This window comes from Elephas maximus, chromosome X (assembly GCF_024166365.1).
Source record: "Elephas maximus indicus isolate mEleMax1 chromosome X, mEleMax1 primary haplotype, whole genome shotgun sequence".
Classification (NCBI taxonomy): domain Eukaryota; kingdom Metazoa; phylum Chordata; class Mammalia; order Proboscidea; family Elephantidae; genus Elephas; species Elephas maximus.
The window spans coordinates 164026282-164042212 of record NC_064846.1 but is presented as its reverse complement, the minus strand read 5'-3'; the positions used below and the strand labels follow the sequence as shown (position 1 = coordinate 164042212).

At 42.8% G+C, this 15931-nt stretch overlaps 1 protein-coding gene across 3 annotated transcripts in view; it reads left to right on the top strand.

The window, feature by feature from the left end:
• BMX (BMX non-receptor tyrosine kinase) overlaps window positions 1–15254 on the top strand; it is a 57259-nt gene extending 42005 nt beyond the window's left edge. For all 3 annotated transcript variants that reach the window (XM_049873374.1, XM_049873373.1, XM_049873372.1), the window contains 5 exons: window positions 2966–3182; window positions 4125–4189; window positions 6093–6211; window positions 10569–10726; window positions 14587–15254. In XM_049873374.1, the coding sequence (XP_049729331.1) occupies window positions 2966–3182; window positions 4125–4189; window positions 6093–6211; window positions 10569–10726; window positions 14587–14661 (634 nt within the window). In that variant the 3' untranslated portion in view covers window positions 14662–15254. The remainder of the gene's footprint in view (window positions 1–2965; window positions 3183–4124; window positions 4190–6092; window positions 6212–10568; window positions 10727–14586) is intronic.
• Window positions 15255–15931: the final 677 nt, after the last annotated feature.

Sequence of the window (15931 nt, the reverse complement as noted above, 5' to 3'; positions counted from 1 at the left end):
CCCCCAGACCCCAGTCCACCCAGCCTTCCCCCACCCCCAGCAACATCCAGCACTAGGAGGGACCTCCATACTTGCATGCAGACATCACATTCAGTACATCCAAGCCTCCTCCTTGGCCCCCACACACAACTATCTAGCCACTGCCTATCTTGCCTAGGGCTGGCCACAACAATGGTGTGCTCCACCCTTGGGGGGACAGACGGGAAGAGCCTGCCCAGGTCCTGGAGAAGCTTTAGGCTATGTGAGCAGGAATGCCAGAGTCCTGGTACGCCAAGTGTGCTCCAGAAGAGGACTTGTGGGCTCTGAAGGGGGACATCCCTTAGTCCTGTGGCCTCCTTGCCCTATGGGGAGGGGCATAGTTGGATGAGGCGTAAGTGGGACCTTGCAAAACAGGAAGACAGAAGAATCTGGCAAGAACTTCTTAGGCTCAGGTGTAACCCCTACGTCCTGGTGCAACATTAAAACATATTTTGCCACTAAAAAACCAAACCAGTTGCCACTGAGTCGATTCCAATTCATGGCGACCCCATGTGTTTCAGAGTAGAACTGCTCCACAGGGTTTTCAAAGCCATGACCTTTCAGAAGCAGATCGCCAGGCCTTTTTTCTGAGGTGCCTCTGGGTGGGTTCAAACCACCAACCTTTCGCTTAACTGTTTGTACCACCTAGGGTCTCCATTTTGCCACTACATTTTATGATAAAAAATCATGAAATGTCATTTAAAAAATCACCTAATCATAAAGAGAGATGTCAAACTGTGCCATAAGGGGAAAACGTTAAACCTCAAATGTAATGGTCAAGCTGAGGCTTATCATGTGGAAGTATCAGTTGACATGGTGATCCCACCGAGAGCCCCCGAGAGCCCCTGGGCGGTGACTGAATTTCCTCAAGGAATGAACAGCCTTGTGCTGAGTGATGGACCCTTGTCCTACCACAAGCCTTCCCTTTGAAAGGAGCTTTACTGGCTACCATGTAGGTCTCCAAAAGTGCTGACAGATGTGTATTCAAGCTTATTGCCTAAGTAAGACCATAAGACATGCATAGACTTAAACCAAGAAGGAAGAAAATAACCAAGGATTTAATACATCCTCATTTATTTTTAAAAAAACAACAGTTGATGTATGTTAAATTCAGGTTTACTTTACACATTCAAATGTTAAAGAATCATCTTGGAACAACATTTGGTCTCTATTCACTTGGAGTAACAGAGGAAGAAGGAGAGTCAGGAATAGGAGAAGGATATGAGAGGAATGTGTGGCTAATTGCCTCCATGAACAACTGCCTCCTTTGCCATGAGACCAGAACTGGATGGTGCCAAGTTACCATTATGGAACATTTTAATGAAAGATTCCATAGAAGAATCCTGATCAAAAGGGGGAAAATGTAGAACAGAATTTCAAATTCTCACAGACTAGACTTTCTGGAGCCGTGGAGGCTGGATGAACCCCTGAAACTATTGCCCTGAGATAATATTTAAACCTTAAACCAAAAATATTCCCTGAAGTCTTCTTAAATCCAAACAATAATTTAGCTTAACTAGTAAAGAATGTCTGCCTTGAACATTGTGCTCTTTCAAGATCTATATGGAATCAAATTGACAACAGTAACTTGAAAGGTTAGATAGGAACCTTAGGGGCAGTGAGTTTATGTTAATGGGGGAGGAATAACTCAAAAAGGAGGGTGAGAATGGTTGTACAGCTTGAAGAATGTAATCAGCGCTGCTGAAGTGTACGTGTAGGAACTGTCGAATTGGTGTATGTTCTGCCGCGTATCTTCTCAACAACAACAACAGCAAAATAAAATTTAAAAAAAAAGATCATCCTGTAAATTGGTGGGAATAGAGAAGTCACATAGACAAGGTGATGAACATCGTGATGGCTGAGCGTCCGCCCCATCATGATCTGCAGGGTGTGCTATGTATGTGGTTACTATTTTATAAAGCCGTTATTGAAAAAAATCATGTAACAATAATATAAAATGAATTAAAAAAAGAAAGAGAAATCACACTTAATCTCACTTTTGGAGTCCCTGGGTGTTGCAAACAGTTTCGTGCTGGACTACTAGCCAAAAGATTGGCCGTTTGAACCCACCCGGAGGGGCTTCAGAAGAAAGTCTTGGTGATCTGCTTCTAAAAGGTCACAGCCACCGAAAACCCTGTGGGGCACAGTTCTACTCTGAGACGTGTGCGGTGGCCATGAGCCGGGATCGACTCTGTGGCAGCCAACAGCAACAAATCTCACTTTCATAGCACAGGAACTATTTCCATTTTACCTACACCCATCCTGTTCTGGAAACCCTGGTGGCGTAGTGGTTAAGAGCTACGGCTCCTAACCAAAAGGCCAGCAGTTGGAATCCACCAGGCCCTCCTTGGAAACCCTATGGGGCGTTCTACTCTGTCCTACAGGGTCGATATGAGTCAGATCAACTCGACGGCAATGGGTTTGGTTTGGTTTTGAGTTCGTCATATTCTGATATTATTTTCCTCTAGAACAAAATATTTAGACTTGAGAGTTAGATGCTTTTAAATGGAAGTGAGTGCCCTTAGAGCGTGGCTTCCTCCAAATCAGTCGTGGAAGTTCTCAAGAAGTCACGAGACAAGCCAAGGTTTTCAAGGCAACAGACCACTGCCACCCTGGTTGTAGGCGAGAAAGTTGAAAACAGCACAGGCTGCTGCACCCACAACAGCTAACCTGCTGCTGAGGTTGCCAATGTCCAGTATGAGGCGTCATTTTTTGCTTCCGAAGACTGACGTACTCCCAGCATAAGATCCTGGACTTCTTCCTCTCTTTCTCTGTTCAAGTTAAAAACCAAAAAACCAAACCCAGCGCCGTCGAGTCGATTCTGACTTGTTCAAGTAGAAGGGGGATATTAAAACAAACAAAAGTCTGAGAGTGATTCTTTTTCAGAACACCTGGAAAACCGAGTGTGGAAATTCAGTACTGACTTTTGAAAATCTGTTGTGTCCAGGAAACTCAGCCACCCCAAGCTGGTTAAATTCTATGGAGTGTGTTCAAAAAGATACCCCATATATATCGTGACTGAATATATAACCAATGGCTGCTTGCTTAATTACCTGAAGAGCCATGGAAAAGGACTTGAGCCCTCCCAGCTCTTAGAAATGTGCTACGACGTTTGTGAAGGCATGGCCTTCTTGGAGAGCCACCAGTTTATACACCGAGACTTGGTAAGCAACACCCTTGGAAGCTCAAAGAAAGGAAAGAAAGCAGTCCACAGCTCTGACCTCCAAGGATTGGGAGGGACAGTGAGGGGGACACGTTTACTTTTACTTTGAAAACTTGTGATTTGCTTAAGCACATGGCACTTTGGTAATAAAAGTCCCAAATTGAAAATAAAATATATGAAGTACTGAAAAGTCAAAGAACAGAAAGAGTATATGAAGCCGTTGAGAGCTATGTATCTGTGTTGTGGTATGAAGGAGAAGAGATGGAAAGGAAAGATTTTTACCAATTGAGTGTTTCTTGGAACCATTAAACCCAAGTTGACCTTTACTTCCGGAAGGGCTTAATGCTAAAGGCAGTCGTTTGATACAATAGCTGAAAATACAAAAACCAGGAGGAAATGCAAGTTGTGTGTGTCTCTGAGTCAGGGTGGGGGAAGGGAGTGTTCTGACTGGTACTCACTGGGTATTCTCTTTAGAGAGTCTCTTATGCTAAACAGCCAATATGCCCTGCATGCCAGGCCGGTGAATTCCAAAATGTCCTGGTACAGCATCTATGCCTCCAAAGCAAGAGCTTTCAAGAGGTGGCACATGGCTGGGCCTCGCCTTTCTCAGCGCGCCTGTTGATGTGTGGTACCCTAGTGGTGGAAAGCCCACCTTTAGCAATGCTTCCTTTTTTCCCAGTGATCAGCCGAGGCTCCGAGTTTGATGTGTAACATCTTTCATTTCATGTTGTTGGACAGAATGGATGCGTGGGTGCAAGTACTCCAGGGAACACATTTCCAATTGGAAAAATTGCAAATTGCAAAGGAAAAACAGACAACTTCAGAGCGTGTGGGTTGTGATAGGCAATCAGATTTTGTGGAGCATTCTGGAAAAGATCTGATTCTGATGTCAGGCAGTTCTTGGGCACTTTTAATACTTGGTGGGTTTGTTTTTCCTCCAAAGGCTGCTCGGAACTGCTTGGTGGACAGTGATCTCTCTGTGAAAGTATCTGACTTTGGGATGACAAGGTAAGCCAACTTCAAAGAGGCAACCAGTGAACGGCCACTTTCTATTAACATCTACATGCCCATCACCATTGCAGACCTCGTGGGGCTATACAAGATGCTCTGAATTGGAGGGTTAGACAGCTGGGTCCCCCCTCTCCGCTACTGCCTCTGACTACCTGTGAGGCATGCTTCAACTCATTTTGTCACCTGTAAGAAATGAAACTTGTTCTTCAGAAATTGTCTAAAGTCCCTTTTAGTTCTGTCAACACTCTGCTAAGCATTTTCTAAACTTCTGAATGTAGTTGTTGTATGCTGTGGAGTTGACTCCCACTCATAGTGATCCCATGTGACAGAGTAGAACTGCCCCATAGAGTTTCCAAGGCTGTCATCCTCAGGAGAGCAGATTGCCTTTCTCCCAGGGAGCTGCTTGGTGGGTTCCAACTGCCGACCTTTCCCTTAGCAGCCGAGCATTTAACCATTGCACCACCATGGCTCCTTAAACTTCTGAATAAATCTCATCAAAAACTCTAAATATTTCAACATAATATACTACAGCCACAGTATTCGGATAAGTATATATTATGCTTATTAGTTATAATGTGATTCTAATATAATAATTATTATATATTATAATGTATTGTTACTATATACATAAGGAGCCCTGGTGGCACAATGGTTAACTGCTCAACTGCTAACTGCAAGATTGCGGTTTGAACCTATCTAATGGGTCCATAGGAGAAAGACCTGGCGATCTGCTCCGGGAAAGGTCATAGCCTAAAACGCCATATGGGGCGGTTCTGTTCTGTCACATGGGATCACAATGAGTTGAAATCAACTCAGCAGCACCTAACCACAACAACATATATCGTACATATTTTAACTCATCAAGGCTCCTACAGACCTTTCTGGGTTTTCTATGTTCAAACGGGCAGAGCATTAACGCTAAGAAAGCTTTTGTTGTCACGTCATTAAATTTTCCATATCACCACTGCAGCCTGTTTAAACATTTTCTTGATTGAAGCTGTATATGCACTACTCTATTTGGAGCCCTGGTGGTGAAGTGGTTAAGCATTCGGCTGCTAACCAAAAGGGCGGCAGTTCGAATCCACCAGCTGCTCCTTGGAAACTATGGGGCAGTTCTACTCTGTCCTATAGGGTCACTATGAGTTGGAATCGACTTGATGGCTATGGGTAGAAGAAGGAATACTATTCAGCCATTAAGGATGATGCTGCAGGCGAAAATTTAACCACATGGGAAAATGCTTACGATATCACATTAAGTGAAAAATAATAGCAGATCTCAAACCAATAGAAACCCAGCTTTGTTTAAATTAAACAGTTGCCGTCGAGTGGACTCCGACTGTGGCGACCACACGTGTGTCAGAGTAGCACTGTGCTCCGTAGGCTTTTCAACGGCTGTGATCTTTCAGAAGGAGATCACCAGGATTCTCTTCCAAGGTGCTTCTGCGTGGACTCGAACCTCCAACTTTTCAGTTAGCAACCAAGTGCACATTAACTGTTTGTACCACACAAAGATTCCTTGTTTATAGAAAAAAAGATTGGAAAGTACAAGCAAAAATGTATCTTGAGTGGTAGAATTACAAGTTACCTTTGGGGTGAGATTCTTAGTTTTTTAGGGGGTTTTTTGTTTATTTTTTTATTTTATTTATATCTGAGTGTTCTTCTATGGTCACCAATTTTTTGCATCCAGGTTTTGCTATTTTCAAAGTGAAATGTCTTTTTTTTTTAATGCTTTAAAATCATAAGCAACCTCTAGCTAAGCTCACACTTTAAAAAGAAGCAAAAGATCCGGAAACAGGCATTTGGTTGAGACCCTGATGGCTCCAGGTCCTCCATCAGCCTATACTGCCGCCATTTTGCTCTGCCATGTGGCTTAAGGTCTATGTTGGTGCTTTCCCCACAGGTATGTTCTTGATGACCAGTATGTCAGTTCGGTAGGAACGAAATTTCCAGTCAAGTGGTCAGCCCCAGAGGTGTTTCACTACTTCAAATACAGCAGCAAGTCTGATGTATGGGCATTCGGTAAGTGTGTGGCCACACAGGACTGTTTCTTAAGCCAGATTCCAAAACAGGAAACCACCAACAGCAGCAGCACTCATTTTTAAAAGGCCCTTGAACACTTACAAAATCACACGGATGGCCCGAGATGAGTAAGAGGTGGAAGAAGATGATTTCCTTCTTGGGCTGGGTGTTAGGGTGTCTACTACACATTGAGCAATGTACATCCTGCTAACCTCTTCTCATAAAATCAAAGGGGGTAAAATTTTTTCCGCTGGAGATCTTGAAAAGGAATGATTGGAAACTCAAGCAGAATTGGCATGAAATTCAAAAAGTGGAAGGGCTTGAAATGAAGCCATCAACTTTTCTGCACAAGGACAGCCGTGACAATCATTCGCTTCTGAATTGACCAATTCTTTTGGCATCTCTGGTGTAAACACAAACATGAATCAGTGTTTTTTTCAGCCCATGCTTGGTTTCAATTACTCTTTTTGTTAAAATTCATAGTTTAGATCAGGGGCCAGCAAACCACATCCCAAGGACCAAATCTGGGAGCTGTTTCTATAAATAAATTTTTATTGGCACACAGCCACGCTCTTTCATTTACAAATTGCCTATAGTTGCTTTTGTGCTACAACACTAGAGCTGAGTAGTTGCTACAGAGGCCATCTGACCCACAAAGTCAAAAATACATTCCGCTGTATCTAGCCCTTTATGGGAAAAGCTTGCCGACTCCTATTTTATTAAAATATCTATATTGAAATTAGCAAACAGAAACAATTTTAAAATTATGACTCTGTAATTCTGACATTTTTCTACATTGTGAGGAACGCCAAGCCTGTTTTCAATCACTGTCATACTGGCCCAGGAGAAATAATCCAAGTTATCATACAGTTATGGAATATATTAGATATGACTGAGATCTATTTCATGCCTGTCTTAGTCCATAAGTGTAATTTGACTGTTGTTTGACACCTGTAAGACTGCCTGAGAAGGGAAAATTTAGTTAGTCATTTATTTTTCTATATGACACAATCTTTAAAAAATAACCAGTCCTTTTGTTAAAGTGGCATTGTTCATGTAAAAAAAATTCCAACGTGCACAGAAAAAGAAAAAAAAAAAGCTCAAGATAGTATTTTGGTGAATACTTGATGTCATTTTGTGTGGATTAATTTTTGTACCTTGTTGTCAAAATTAGTTCCAATCTCCCATATCAATTGATAAGGCTTTTGAATGCTTTAAAAAACTTAGTATCCTCCAAGGCACAATTGGTGTTTATTCACCTGGAGCAACAGAGGAAGAAGGAGAGCCAGGAATAGGGGGAGGATATGGAATGAGTGGCTAATTGCCTCTGTGAACAACTGCCTCCTTTGCCATGAGACCAGAACAACTGGATGGTGCCTGGCTACTATTACTGAACATTTTGATAAAAGATTCCAAAGAAAAATCCTGATCAAAATAGGGAAAACGTAGAAGAGAATTCCAAATTCTCACAGACTCTAGACTTTCTGGAGCCATGGAAGCTGGATGAACCCCTGAAACTATTACCCTGAGATAATCTTTAAACCTTAAACCAAAAATATCCCCTGAAGTCTTCTTAAATCCAAACAATAGTTTAGCTTAACTAGTGAAAAAAAAGTCTGCCTTGAGCATTATGCTCTTTCAAGAACTATCTTTATGGAATCAAACTGACAACAGCAACTCGAAAGATTAGATAAGAAGCTTAAGGGGCAGTGAATTTATGTGAATGGGGGAGAAACAACTCAGAAAAGGACGATGAGAATGGTTGCGCAACTCAAAGAATGTAATCGATGTCACTGAACTGTTCATGTAGAAACTGCTGAATTGGTATATATTTTGCTGTGTATACTCTCAACGACACCACCAAAATAGATAAAATTTAGGAAAAAAAAAAAGACTAGATAGGAAAGAAAGTCCAGAGAGAATTATCAGCACGTGTGCAAGGCCATGAAGCCAAAAGGAATTGGCACATTCAGGGAACTTTAAAAGACCGGTGAAGAAAAGAAGGGGCAAGAGGAGGGAGGATGAGTTGCATCTGAAGTGGGCAGGAGCCAAAGCAAGCAGACATGTGACTTGGAAACCATGCTTCTACTTGACCAATTTGGGATCTGAGAAATATTCAATTGAAATTATTTTAAATTGCTATTGTATGATTGTTTTAATAATGTAAAAGAAATCCATGGATATAAATGGTATAATTGTAGGTTTACTTTGAAATAATGAAGACCTGGAACAGGGAACATTAACTTTCTAATTATCAATAGCTTCCCTACTATTAATAAAAAGATCTCAAATATATATGTTTAAAAAAAAATCAGCATCGTTACTCAATAGTTACAACTTGTTTTCAACCCAAAAGAATCATAGTACAGAGCTTGATTATTCACCTTATGCACCAGAATTTGGCTCTAGATAGTTTTGGGCTGTTTCTAAAAATTAAAACCATTTTAAAATAATGTGTCATCAGTGAGGGTATGCAAAATGAACCTGGGCTTCTGAAAACCAAAAAAAAAAAAAAAAAACCAAGCCCACTGCCGTCGAGTCAATACGGACTCATGGTCGGACCCTAGACGACAGAGTAGAACTGCCCCATAGAGTTTCCAAGTAGCACCTGGTGGATTCAAACTGCTGACCTCTTGGTTAGCAGCCATAGCACTTAACCACTATGCCACCAGGGTCTCCAGGCTTCAAAAAGCAGCTCCCAAAGAGGAGCCTCACACATATCCTTGAGCAACGGTAACATCCTTGTTGCTGATTTTGTTTTGTTGTTGATTCGTGACTTATTGAGATCCCACGTGTTACAGAATAGAAATGCATTCTCTAGGGTTTTCTTGGCTGTAATCTTTACGGAAGCAGCTCTCCAGGCCTGTTTCTTCCGAGGTGCCACTGAGTGGGTTCGAACCGCCAATCTTTTGATTACCAGCCAAGCACAAGCTGTTTGTACCACCCAGTGGCCATATAACATCCTTGAAATAAGTGCGTAGCCTTCCAAAGAGAAAGATGTAAAAGGAGCAACGCTCTTGTAGATGGTTGTTTTAGAATGTTTGTTAAACACAGACACAAGACCACGACAATGTCTAAGATTGCCTTATTATAAACCTTTTGCATAAAATCTATAGCCCTAGAAGTCAAAGAAATTTCGAAGTGACTAGCCCGGTCATGGTTCTCAAATAATTTTCTTCCTTCTTATACATTTTTGGTTTTCCAAAATTTTGAGCCTGGCTGACTGTTGAAATTCCCTGGCCTAGGCCAATACAGCAGCACGACGGCGACCATTTAGCAAGCACATAAAATGTCCTGGCTCTCTTTTCAGTGCTCTATGTGGTTTATAAGGAGCCCTGGTATTGAAATGGTTAAACACTTGGCTGCTAATTGAAAGGTGGGCCGTTGGAATCCACCAGCTTCTCCAAGGGTGAAAAGACCTGGCGATTTGCTCCCATAAAGATTGAAACCCATAAAGATTACAGCCTAGGAAACACCACAGGTAGTTCTCCTGTGTCCTCTAGGGTTGCTTTGTCCTGTAGGGTCGGAAGCTACCCAACAGCACACAACAGCAACAACATGTCTAATACTATTTAAGCCTCACAGCAACTCTATGTGGGGCAAATATCCCCATCTTTTTGATATTTGCAAAATAACCGGAGGCTGGGAGGGGTTTAGAAACTTGCCCAGTTTGTAAGTGGCAGAACTGGGACTTGAAGGCCACATCTGACTGACCCCAAATGTCCCTCTGGACCACCATGGCCAGAACTCAGTTTCTTAACCTGGACCACGAACCCCTGGATCAGCTTCATGGGACTGTGAACATCCTGAAACCCAACCCAAAATGCTGTCTGTTCACTTTCCCAAGGGGAGAGCTTTTACTCCATTCCCTAAAGAACACCTAACCCGCAAAAGACTCTGAAGGACCACGTGATGGGAAAAGGGACAATGAATGCTGCCAATGATTTTATCTTTAAACTTCCACTGAATGGTAATTTAATTGTGAAATTGTTGCATGCAACTACTAAGGGACTGAGGAAGAAAGATTGGCCGGGTAGTTGTCACTGCGAGGCTGAATGAGGCTCTAGCCGCCTCCCTGAAGCAGCCCAAGTAGCTGTCTCTGTGTCCGCCCTTGCCTTTTAACCATTTACCCAGCAAGAACAGGCTTCCAGGGCTCAGGGTATGAGGACAGAGACCCTGGGCTTCGGAAGCAGTGGCGCAGGCCCACCTCTGTGCCCTGCCCTTTTCACTGTGGACTCATTTCCTAGGGAGTCCTAGCTCTGACCCGTAGCCTTCCTTACCTGGTATAGGAAGTTCACTCCCCAAACCCTGTAGCTTCTGACGTCAGCTCTTTCTTTTTTGTCTTGGCATGGTGCAGGGATCCTGATGTGGGAGGTGTTCAGCCTGGGGAAGCAGCCCTATGACTTGTACGACAACTCTCAGGTGGTTGTGAAGGTCTCCCAGGGCTACAGGCTGTACCGGCCGCAACTGGCGTCGGACACCGTCTACCAGATCATGTACAGCTGCTGGCACGAGGCAAGTGTGCTGCCCGGTGAGCGGGGTGGTGTCCCACATGTGCCACCAGCAGGGCAAAGTTTTATTGAATGGGAAGTACCTGCCACAAAGCAGGTGATAATGGCCCTGAGGCCCTGCCCTCAAGTGTTTGTAATCTAAAATAAGCAGTACCCAGTGCTGTCGAGTCACAAGCAATGCAGGCTGGTATTTTAATAAACATCTCAGGCAGGGCTTTGAACCGGTTTTGCAGTTTCAAAGCCCTGCTGAGAACGTGCATTTCTAACAAGTTCTCAGGTGATGCTAATACTGCTGGTTAGGGGCCAATTCTGAGAACCACTAGTGGAACAAGGGGGTCTCAAAATTTATCATACAGAACAGTCACCTGCAGATCTTGTTAAAATGTAGATTCTGATTTAGTACATCTGGGGTGGAAATGCAAACACTCAGCAGGGGTTCAAAGTCCTGAACTTTTGTCTAGCCCTGGTCTTGTCATTGTTGCTGTGTGCCATCAAGTCGATTCCGACTCATAGCGATCCTGTGACAGAGTAGAACTACCCCATAGGGTTTTCTAGGCCATAATGTCAATGGCTCAAACATAGCAATGATTATGAGGATGGCGCAGGACAAGGTAGTGTTTCGTTCTGTTGTACATAGGGTCACTATGCATCAGAACCAACTAGATGGCACCTAACAACTATCGTGTGTGTGTGTGTGCGCGCACGCACATTAGGTGAAAATATACAGAGCAAATTAGTGTCCCATTAGATAGTTTGTACTTAATGTGCGCGCGCACATTAGGTGAAAATATACAGAGCAAATTAGTGTCCCATTAGATAGTTTGTACTTAGTGTTTGATGACATTGGTTTCGTTCCCCACAATGTGTCAGCACTCTCCCCATTTCTATCCTAGGTTTCCTGTTTCCTTTAATCCTTATTTTCTACCCCATCCTACCTTCTCATGCCTTGACCACTTACTGGCTGTGTGACCTTTGGCAAGCCTCCTAACATCTCTGTGCTTCCCTGTAAAATTGTACCTACCTCATAGAACTATTGAGTGGATCAAAGCAGTTAATGTATATTTAGAACAGTGCTTGGTGCACTGTGCCGTGTTGGTTGTTGTTGTTACTGTTGTTGTTGTTATATATTTATGGAGCACCTATGCCCCAGGCTGGAGCCCTGGTGGCGCAGTGGTTAAGAGCCCAGCTGCTAACCAAAAGGTTGGCAATTCGAATCCACCAGCCACTCCTTGGAAACCCTACGGGGCAGTTCTACTCTGTCCTATAGGGTCGCTATGAATCAGAATCAACTTTACGGCAACAGGTTTTTTTTTTTGGTTTTATGCCCCAGGCACTATGCCTGGTACTAGGAATAAATGGAGGTGCACAACTTAAAGAGTCCTTGAACTTTTGTATTGGAGCCCCGAGTTCAACTTTGGAAGAATTGCTGCCTGCATCACCTAAGACTGCTTTTTCATTTAGCCTTAAATTGCAACCCCATGTGACAGAGGAGAACTGCCCCACAGGGTTTCCTGGGTTGTAATCTTTATGAGAGTAGATTACCGGGTCTTCACTCCCACAGAGCCACTGGGTGGTTTTGAACCTCCAACCTTTAGATCAGCAGCTGAGCGCTTAACCATTGTGCCACCAGGACTCCTTGGCCTTAAATCACTGCCTGGAATATGAGTGCTTTGTGACTGCCTATGCTGTGGCACTTGGAATACTTTCTAAAGCTGCCCCACCTTCTTCTAGCCCAGACGTGGTGTGTGCGTTGCTTGTTTCCCCTTCTGGCTCTTAAGAAAGTAGCCTAGGAGTTCCTCTCCAGGGGTGCGGCAACACTAGCAGTGGAGGGGGCCCGTCTTCCATAACCTCACCAACCCAGTACTCTGTTGAGCTTTCCAATTTTCGCCAGTCTGATAGAGGAGGAATAGCATCTTAGAACGGCCTTCATATGTGCATTTTCCTTCTGAGTGTGGCTCAGCATCTTTTTGTGTTATTAAAGGTCCTTTGTGTATCTTTCCAAGAACGGTCCTGTTTTTCCCTGTGTTCTCTCAGGTGTGTTCGTCTTTGTCTTCCTTTGGTATAAAAATCTCTTTATAAACTAAGGAGATTAGTACTTTATCTGTGATGTGAGTTGCAGGTATTTTCCCTCAGTTTGTCACTTGTGTGTGGTTTGATTTAGTGTGTGGTGTTATGTAGTTGAATGTTTGCTTTTACTGTTCTGGGTTTTGAGTCACAGAAAGGCTTTCCCACACTCGAATGTATAGTTGCATTCACGTAGGTTTTCATCTAGTATGTTTATGCTTCATTATTTTACCTTTAAGGAGCCCTGGTGGCACAGTGGTTAAGTACTTGGCTGCTAACTGAAAGGTCGGCGGTTAGAACCCACTGGCTGCTCCGCGGGAGGAAGATGTGGCAGTCTGCTTCCGTAAAGATCACAGCTTTGGGAACTCTATGGGGCAGTTCTACTCTGTCCTAGGGGATACTATGAGTCTGAATCAACTCAACGGCAATAGGGGGAGGGGGAGGGTTTACCTTTAGCTCTCTGATCTAGTTTGTGTTTGTTTTGGCATGTGATACAAGGTATGGATCCAAAGATGTCATTTTCTAAATGACTATCCAGTTGCGGTAGCACCAATTATTAAAAGACCCCAGAGATAAGATACCACCTTAAATGGCTATAAAATACCACCCTAAATACTATACTAAATTGGGTTTATTTCTGGATTCTCTCGTCTGTTCTTTGACCTGTCTGTTTCTATGCTAGCAGCATGCTATTTTAATTACCGTTGTTATTGTTACTGCTGTCAGGTCGGCTCCAACTCATGGTGACCCCAAGCACAACAGAACAAAACTGCCCTGTCTTGTGCTATCTTCATGATCATTGGCATGTTTGAATCCCCTCAGACAATATTCTGTTCCCATCCATAGGGTTTTCATTGACCAATTTTTAGAAGTAGATTGCCAGGCCTTTCTTCCTAGTCTGTCTTAGTCTGGAAGCTCTGCTGAAACCTGTCTACCATGGGTGACCCTGCTGATATTTGAAACACCGGTGCCATAGCTTCCAGCATCACAGCAACACGCAAGCCACCACAGTACAAGAAACTGACAGATGGGTGGTGGATTTTAATTATAGAGACTTTATAATATGTTTTAATATTAGGTAAGCTAGCATCCCCTCATTGGTCATCTTTCCATGTAGTTTTTCTGGCTATTTTTGCACATTTTTAAAATCCATGAACTAGAGAATCTATTTGCTTAGCTTGAAACAAACTTGTTTGTATTTTGGGGAGATTGTATTTCGTATTTATGATGTTGCTTTGTCCTATTCAAGACTAAGGGGTGTTTTTCAATGTGTTCAAGTCCATGTTTGTATTTTCAGCAGTGTTTTAATTTTTCCTCATTTTGGGTTACTTCTTGTTAAGTGTTTTATTTTGGTGGTGGTTGATATTGTAAGTGGGGTTTTCTCCTCTATTACACCTTCTAATTGGTTATTGTAGGTATCTTTGAAGGATATGGATTTTTGTTTGTTAATTTTATATCCTGCTGTCCTTGTGAATCCTTTTTTGCTTGGGTTGGTTCTATCACTGATTCTCATGGTTTTTCCAAGTATACAATCATATCCTATGCAAATAAAGATGTTTTGACTTTTCCAATTCTTGGGGCTCTAATTGTTACGTCTGTTACCTTCAACAAATGTAACAAAAAGAGTGGTGGATAGAGCCAGCATCCTTGCCTTGGTCCTGACCTTTGCAGAAATGTCTGTAGTATTTCCACATTTGAAAAGCTGCTGGTTTTAGGACTGTGGTGTAAATATTTTATATAGCTCATTTTTTTAAATTATAACATTCATAAACAAACACATTGGGTTTTTCTTTTATTTAGCTTCCGGAAAAGCGTCCCACATTTCAGCAACTCCTATCTTCCATTGAACCACTTCGGGAAAAAGACAAGCCTTGAAGAGGAAATTTGGAGAGTGGATGAGAGTGGATATACATGTTGGCCAACATTTTCATTCTTCTTTGAAGAGAAACTAGCCAGGCACAATGTCATTTAGCTAGTTCTTCTTAATGTTTTTTTTTTTTTCTTAATGGTGTTCTGTGTGTTGTTTGTCTGCTATATTACCTAGACATTGACAAGGTAGGAAACTGAAGATGTCCTTGACTTTTAGGTCAAATGAGTAATTTCTTTTGTGTTGCTCTTAACATAATCCTTCCCAGCCTATCGCAGAAGCCTCTTTTCTGATTGCAATATGGAGAGGGTGTGTACCATGTGTAAACATTGAACAGAATCAAAAATTTATTTGTTAGATATTTGTTCTTTTCTTTATATTGTCGCTGTCATAATTAAATACGTTATTAGCATGTACAAAAATGTGGAAATTTGCCTTCATGTTTCAGGGTTCTCAAACAGTAGCACTCGTGAGAGTCAGGTAGAAAGTCTCTTAAAACGGAGATTCCCACGAGCCACCCCAGAGACTCCGAAAGAGCAGGTCTGAGGGTAGCCCGAGAATTTGTATTTCCAACAAGCTCCCAGAGGATGCCGATGCTTTCAGTCAGAACTGCGCTAGGGGACCTCATTATGTGGTGGGGCACTCTCGTAGTTGTTGTTAGCAGCCATCAAGTTGGCCCCTGCCTCATGATGACCCTGTGTACAATAAAACGAAACACTTCCTGGTCCTGCACCATCCCTGTGGTTAATTGTGGATCACAACGTTATGATCCATAGGGTTTCACTGGCTGATTTTTGAAAGATTACCAGATCTTTCCTCCTAGTCTGTCTTAGCCTGGAAGCTCCGCTGAAACCTGTTCAGCATCATAGCAACACTCAAGCTTCCACTGACAGATGGGTGGTGGCTGCACGTGAGGCGCGCTGGCCAGGAATCGAACCTGGGTCTCCTGCATGGAAGGTGAGAATTACTACCACTGATCCACCACTGCCCCCATGAGGCATCATTAGTTGGCCCATAATTCAAACCAAATGGTACCATTTTCATCTGATACACAGATTGGAACACTGAATTTTTATGTCATTGTGTACGCCTCTGGGTGGACCCAAACCTCCAACCTTTCAGTTAACAGCCAAGAGCTTTAACCATTTGCACCACCCAGGGACTCTAACAACCAACTACTTGGGTTCAAATCTCAGCTCTACCATATCCCAGCTGCATAACCTCAAACGAGTTGAACTCCCTGCCTCAATATTCCCATCTGTAAAGTGTGGATAAAGA